The following is a 7,541-nucleotide window of genomic DNA, read 5'->3' on the forward strand; positions in this document are numbered from 1 at the left end:
TGGGACCCTCACCCGGAGGCCGGGGATCGAACCGGCACTGCAGAGGCTGCAGGCAGCTTCACAACCCAGTGCTCAACCACTGCGCCACAGGGGAGGCCCCATTTGGATTGTTTTAATCTTTTGTATTTTTAAAAATACCGTCATAAATGACCTTAAATATACTTTAACACATAAAAGATTAAAAAAGAAGCAGCCACGGATAATTTAAGACTTGGAAGTCTACCTGCTGTCAGTACACTTCATGGTGCAAATACTGTTCCTGGGAAGTGGAAGGAGGGCTGATGTGGTGCAGAGTGCTTTCTCCATTATCCTTGCTGGTCCCAACTCAGCTTTTGTACTTGGGGTTCACACCAGAGCCAGGATGTGTGCCACCACACAGTTCCTGCTCTTACCTCCCCTTTGGCTGGGCTAACAGCCCTGCTGTGTTCATCACCCCCAGACCACTACTGATGCACATTGCTCTGTACCCACCTTCTGTCACACCATCGCGTGGCTCTCCTTGGCATCAGTTCTGAGGCAGTCTGTGTTGGTCTCTGAGGTGTCGGGGTGCTTCAGCCTTTGCCACTCTGCTGTGGGGTTCTCTCAGTGTTGTCCTGTTCCTGATAGTTGTTCCTCTATTGATTGAAGCAAATAACATCTTCAGTCACTGTCTTGGTGATGTCACCTCATGATGTCTAAATAGAAAAAAGGTCAAGCCTTTTTTTAACTGGAGCACAGCTCTCACATTCCATACTAATGTGGTGATCACAGTGCTATGGAATGTCTTGTTCTTTCAGATCCTTGGAGCCATTCAAAAGAAAAACACCAAAAGTGTTTATCGCCTATACAACCACCCCCCTCCCTGTGGCAGGATGCAAGTTTTTAGAAAGCTGCTGTCTTGGGGATCCAGATTAAATGACCCATTTCTCACTCAATGATATGAAACTATCCTAAAGGGCCCTCTAAGTACTATTCTTTCTTCACCCCAAATGATAGAAAGTAAGCATGTCAACTTAGTTTCAGGGTATAGATCAGTTCCATCATGTTGGGCAAATTAGAAAAGCCTCACTTTCCTAAATTTGGGCATAAAAACAATTGGATTTTCATGAAGAGTATTCATTCAGCAACCATACTTTGAGCTCTTTATGTTTCAGGCACTTTTAGTCATGAGCAACACAAAGGTAAAATTTGGAGACTGTCTGGACAGTCTCTTTGAGAAGGTGGTGTTGGGTGAAGATCCCAAATGCTGAAAAGATTTAACATGAGAAAGTGACCCGAGAGAGAGTTTTAGAGAGAGGCTAGGTGGTGTATGCTAAAGCATGGAGTTTAGATTTTACTCTGAATTCAGTGGGACCCCTTTGGAGGAAATTAAGCAAGGCAAGAAAGAACAGAAGGTAGAGGAGAGAGCGATTACTTAGACTGGGGTCATAACAATAAAAATGGAAGAAAATTGTCAGATTTGGAATATATTTTGAAGACAGACCAAATTAAGACTTCCTGCTAGAATGATTGCATGATGTGTGAAAATGAAAGGACAGTTGGGTTTTAACCTGAGCATTTCCTAAGATAGGGAAGATTATTGGGAGACTGAGTTTCAGGTTAAACATCAATAGTTTGGCTTTGGACATGTTCAGGTTGCGTTGTTCATTGCATATCCAAGCGAAGATGACAAGAAGGCTGCTTGCTCTATGAAACTAAAGGTACAGGTTTCAGAGTTGATATTTACAGCCTTGAAACTAGATGAAGTCTGCTAGGGAGAAGGTAGACATCTAAGAGGAACAAAGACCAGGCGCTAGGACACTCTATTGAGTTCAAGGGACTGGGCATAAGTGAAATACCTAGCCCATAGTAAATGCCAAGGTAGGGATAGGGGTGTGTGTGTTTTGTGGGTTTTTTTTTGGGGGGTGGATAGTGGGAGGGCTTATTTCTTGGTGTATCCTTAGCTTTTATGTATATAAGGTAGAGCCATAAAGGCCAGGTAGCCCAAGCTCCAACATTATATTACCTCTTCTTTCTTCAGGAAGCTGTATGACTTTTTGTCAAGACCTGTGTTAACATCTCATCATACCTCAGACCTCGCATATTTCTTCAGGTCACCTTAGTGAGGGGTAGAACTTACTGAAACATTGGCTTTGGAATATTGTGTTGAGGGGGGGAGCTCTTCTAAGACCTTGTGCAGAGAAACATAATGAATTGATGGTTTTGCTAAGCTGTTTTGGGCACTCGCTGGGAGGAAAGTTTCTTTTCAACAAATGCTGATATTCAGTAAGGAATAAGAGACCATACATAGCATGTTATCAGTGCACTTACCCTGATGCCTGTGCTCAAAGGGAGATTGTAGGTATGAAGTCTAAGTGAAGTTGCTAAAGTATCACTCCTGGGGACCTTCCACAAGACTTTCCATAAGAGAAAAGGAGGGCCCAACCCCAAGTTCACCCCGCTTTGGAGTTGGAACTTACTGTAATTCCATTATATCTGTGGCCTCTCCTCCCTGGACTCTCTGGACGTGGAGGTTCCCATTACTTTAAAGTAAAAAGAGGTGACCAGAACAGGATTTGTTAGAACTCTAAAGCAAATCATATCTCAACCACGTGATTCAAATATTTAGGTTAAAATACGACTGCTTTGGATTTAATGATAATAAATGAACAAACTCACAAATGAATTATTTCCAGTGTCCACTTCTGTTCTTTGCCCTTGAAGGGTCTATTGCTCCATGTGGTAGACATCAGCATAGAGAAAATCATGGAGGGACTGGACTTGTACCTCACACCAAGCAGATGTCTGTAGAATATGAGAGAGAGGAGACTGTGGTGAGTCCCTGGACGTTGCCTTCAGACATCCATAAGATTCTTCATGAGAGTCACAGTTCCCTTCTACACGTAAGCATTATTCCACATTTCAATTTGCCTACCGATTCCTCTGTGTTTGTCGTGATTTTTAATTTATTTTATTTTTTTTAATGGGAAGTAGAGATGCTGAAACATTGTTAGGTAATTTAGAAGTAGTGATTCAAAGCATTTACACTTTTGGCTTAATACTCCAGTGTTTATTTTTTTCAGAATTAACACTGTATTTTGTTTGTAATTAAAAAAATGTTAGAACAGGTCTTCGTGCTAGAAGTAGAAAAATCCATTGTGGTCATTCTTCAGATTGGGCGCCAGCATCTAGTTGCATCAGATACTGTTTAAGCTATTGCTGTTCCAGCTGTGCTGGGCAACCACAGCACTGGTTCTCTTCCCATTTCTTTCACCTTTTGGTAGATTAGCAGCTGTAGAGCCTTTGGAAAGCTTATTTCATGTTCCATTTATTTTTTCTCAGGTTAGGACCAAAACTTACTATCTTTCTGAATTTTATAGGACTTGTCATCAGCTGAAGAGGAGCCAGAACCTCCTTTGGGGGCGGGTGGCCTGGACAGCGTGTCTGAGAGCACTGGCAGCATCCTTAGCAAGCTTGACTGGAATGCCATTGAAGACATGGTGGCGAGTGTAGAGGACAGGAGCCCATCTGTCCGCTGGAACACAGACCTGTAAGACCGAATACCATTCTGTTTCAGTGCAAAGGCCAGCACCTCAATGATGTACTTTTGAAAGATTAGTGGATTTATGGGAGAGAAGCAATGAAAGAAGTGATGTGAATTTATGACCTGCAGCCATATTATGACCTGGATTAGCCATTTTAAGGAGGAAAATAAACATTTCTCAATCATTTTGCCTTCATAGGGAAAAGGATTGTTTAACTATATGGATGCATTATATGTTTTTGCATTTAACTTACCTTTTAGGAATATTTTTTAAGTATAGACAGAAAAATATGAAAAGTACATTTCAAGTGAATTGTGCATAGTATTTAAACTACTTTCAATAAAAATCTTATATCTTGCCTCCTTTACTACCCCAAGTTTTGAGAAAACTCTTAATTGGATAAACCTGATTGGGGAAAAATTATTTCATTGAGAAATCATAACCTCACCTGAGACAATAATGAACTCCATGTAAAAACATCTGAAGGCATTGTGGTGGCAATGGAACCCACGATTCTTCCTGTGGAATAGCTAGGAAGCTATCACCGGTTTGGTTCCATCAGGAGACAGTTCTGGAGAGGAGAACATGGGGACTGTTCACAGTCAGTGATGGTCTGACCTTGCTGAAGAACATGGCTTATAGTAAGACATATTAGATGAAATGGTCGGGAAATATAAGTTGGACCCAGGGTGTAGAGAAGCCAAAGTTCTAGACCAAAAATACTGGACTGAGTTTTGTGGGCAGAAAGTCATGAGAGCTTTGAGAGGACTGTGACCTGGCTAGGGCAGGTTATGTTCAGGACATCAGCAAACTCTGTAAAAGATGCACTAAAACAAAGACACATCATGGTCAGAGAAGAGAAAGGACCGCAGTGGTGCTTTTTTCTTTGGAACCTGTATTGCATGTGGGTCTTAAAATTTTTATGCTGAGGCATATTTTATAAATATATGTTTTATATAAGGGGAAAATATTTCTTAAAATTCACCTATTCAGGGTTTGTCCTAGGAGTTAAAAGGAACCAAATCCACCTTATACCAATCCTGAACTTCTAAGCAAGCTAGGTTTATGACATGCCAGGTCTGCTCTCCTCTGCCCTGTAGCCTGAGAGTTTTTTTTTTTTTTTTTTTTTAAATTTTTTTTTTTTATAGAGGCATGTTTTTTATTTATTTATTTATTTGTTTGTTTGTTTTGTTTATACATGCACTGGGTACAGTCAGAAGCGCGGGAGGGTGAGAGAATTCACCAGAGCCAGAGCGGGGAGCAGAGCAGGAAGAAGGACCGAAGTATACTGCTGAGGGGAGCAGCGGGCGGCAGGAGAGGTCTGCGCGCCATGTGGGACCCTCCTCAGGTGGCCAGGGAGCAGCCGGGGATTGAACCGGCGCTGCAGAGGCTGCGGGCAGCTTCGCAACCCAGCGCTCAACCGCTGCGCCACCGGGGAGGCCCTAGCCTGAGAGTTTTGAAAGAAGAAGTAAGGATGGATGCCTTAGATGGGAAAGAAGGGATATGACTCCAGAAAATTCATGTTAACTTTGTAAAAACCACGGTGCAGAGATTTGGGCAGTTTTTGCACTATATTGTACTATTCCCAACAATGATGTACTTTTGAGGATAATTTTTGTAAGAAACGAAAAACCTTCATCTACTTGTCAATTTTTGCTGCGGTATCCTAAACATACCATTATCTAAAAGGACTATTAAATAATCCTTTTCCAACTACATTCTGACGTATGACCAGATTTTTTTCAAATGCTTCAACCAAAATAAAATATTACAACAGGTTGAATGTAGAAGCAGATAGGAGAATTTCTGCCATCTTCTATTAGGCTAAATATTAAAGAGATAAGTAAAATTATAACAATGCAAATTCCCTAATTAAATTTTAACAATCATTTAATAGTGATGTCAAATAGATTGTTTTGCATTTTGAAATTTAGATGTTCTTTCTTTCTGTACATCCATGCTTATTTCTTTCCTAAGACATTCTCCGCTGTTTCTTTGAATGGGATCTCTATACCATTGTATCTCTCTCTTCCCCTTCTAGAATATCCATTATTCATATGTTTCCTCTTCTAATTGAGTCTGGTATTTCTCATATAGTTTCTTCATTTTTTCCCCTAAATCCTATTTCTCTTTTTCCAATTGGGTGATTTGTACTTTTTGAGTCTTCTATTTCTGTCAGATTAATTCTATTTAAAATACATTCCATAGGGGCCTCCCTGGTGGCACAAGGGGCTAAGCACCACACTATTAAGCAATCCGCAGCCTCTGCAGCATGAGTTAGATCCCCAGCCAGCCAGGGAGCAATCCACATGGCGAAGCAGATCTCTCCTGACTTGCCCGCTGCTCCCCTCAGCAGTGTATTTCAGTCAGTCTGCCTGTTCTGCCCCCCACTCTGTCTATGGTGAATCCTCTCACCCCCCACATCTCTGGCCTATACTCCAGCTCTAGTATGCATAAATAAATCTTAAAAAAAATACATTCCATATTTGTCCACATTCATAACACCTGGTAAGACAATAGGTGACCATCCCACAATCTGTTTCACAGGTTGGGTATCTACCATCTTGGTCATGATCCTTTCACCTCCTTCCTCTCCTCCACAGCAAGTCACCAACTTCAGTGTACAATCTCTGTGGGAAAGTCATTAGACTCTGTTGGTAAACCTCTGGATCTTCCTTTGAGCAAAAATTTTTAATAGTTGTATAGGGGCGGGAGAAAATGATCCAAACCTCTCTATTCTGCCATGTCATGAGTATAGTCTTAATTACTCATTTATTTGTTCAGTTATTTCAATTTCTATATTTTTCACATGATCCCTTTTTAATTAAACCTATTTAAATTTAGGTTCATGGCAAAATTGAGAAAGGCACAGAGATTTACCATATATCTCCTTCCTCACCCCACATGCATATCCACCCCATTATCATCATTCCCTCACAATAGTACATTTTCATTCTCTTTATAAATCCCATTTTGCTCCTGAGACCCTATCTATGCACTCATTAACATTATGCTTTCCTTTAATTCTTTAAATGTTTAGTGTCTAAGTAAGATAGATAGCTGGAGTAGTTAGTAAGATCTCTTTATTCTAACTTGGCTGGGCCTCAAACAGCCCTAGCACTGCTCAACCTTGTAGTAACTGCTTTCTGGTAAACCTGATTATTCTTGCACTGAATATAAGTCTAAGGGCTCCCAGGAAACCCACACAGTCTTTTGGAGATCCTTTCTTTGGTATTTTCCAGCTTGCTTTTCTTTGGTATTTTACCCTATAGATTACAGCCACAGTAACTACCCCAACCTCTGTTCTTTGCCTCCCTAGCTCAGTGGGACTACTAAGGTCTGCTTATACTCTAACTCCTGGTACTAGAGTTATGATAATATCCTACAGCATAGAGCTTGGCATTCTTGACACTTACCTTATAAGCTTCTCTTCTCTTGGGGATCACTGTCTTAGGCTGCATGTTGTCCAACATCTGAAAGCAGTTTCCTCATATAAATTTTGTTCAACTTTACAGTGAAAGCAGGCAGGCTAGTTAGGTACTCTTGTCATAGGTGGAAGTCTTATAGTCTCAATGAACTTTGCATCCATATAACAAACCTAAAAATGAGAAGTTAAGGAGGGCAGAGAGTATCAGCAGAGGATTGATAATCCTCGTAGTCTCTAGCTTGAAAATATTCTCATTGTCCTCCAAAAACTACTGAGCCCCAGGAAGGAGTCCAGCTTCCCCTCTGATCAACTCAAAGCAGAGGTCAGTAGATCTAGCCTGCCCCTGTTCTTATAATAAAAGTTTCACTGAAACACAACCTGCCCTTCTATTTACATATTATCTATGGGTACCTTTACATATCAGTGGAAGAGCTACACAGTTGCTACATAGACACATGACTGAGGAAGCCTAAATTACTTTTTGGCCCTTTACAGAAAGCTTGTTGACCACTGCCCTCGCATAGAGCTGACCAGATGAATTTCACCTATATACTCAGAGCTTAAGCAACCTTAGTACATAGCTCTAAGGATGGTAACTTACTTTATGACTA

General features: G+C 40.9%; 1 protein-coding gene and 1 long non-coding RNA gene across 9 annotated transcripts in view; one reads left to right on the forward strand and one right to left on the reverse strand.

Moving 5' to 3' along the window:
- Positions 1-4,628, forward strand: part of CPLANE1 (ciliogenesis and planar polarity effector complex subunit 1) — a 96,368-nt gene extending 91,740 nt beyond the window's left edge. For 7 of the 8 annotated variants that reach the window (XM_054688344.1, XM_054688348.1, XM_054688346.1 and 4 more), the window contains 2 exons: positions 2,683-2,861; positions 3,339-4,628. In XM_054688344.1, the coding sequence (XP_054544319.1) occupies positions 2,683-2,861; positions 3,339-3,512 (353 nt within the window). In that variant the 3' untranslated portion in view covers positions 3,513-4,628. The remainder of the gene's footprint in view (positions 1-2,682; positions 2,862-3,338) is intronic. The other variant, XM_054688350.1, reaches the window with a different exon arrangement.
- LOC119261197 (uncharacterized) lies at positions 473-3,087 on the reverse strand. The gene is made up of 3 exons (XR_005128965.2): positions 2,638-3,087; positions 2,439-2,501; positions 473-674 (listed from the first exon to the last, which is right to left on the reverse strand). It is a non-coding gene; the product is annotated as an uncharacterized LOC119261197 (long non-coding RNA).
- Positions 4,629-7,541: the final 2,913 nt, after the last annotated feature.

This window comes from Talpa occidentalis, unplaced genomic scaffold, assembly GCF_014898055.3.
Source record: "Talpa occidentalis isolate TD23 unplaced genomic scaffold, MPIMG_talOcc4v2.1 talOcc4.6, whole genome shotgun sequence".
Classification (NCBI taxonomy): Eukaryota; Metazoa; Chordata; class Mammalia; order Eulipotyphla; family Talpidae; genus Talpa; species Talpa occidentalis.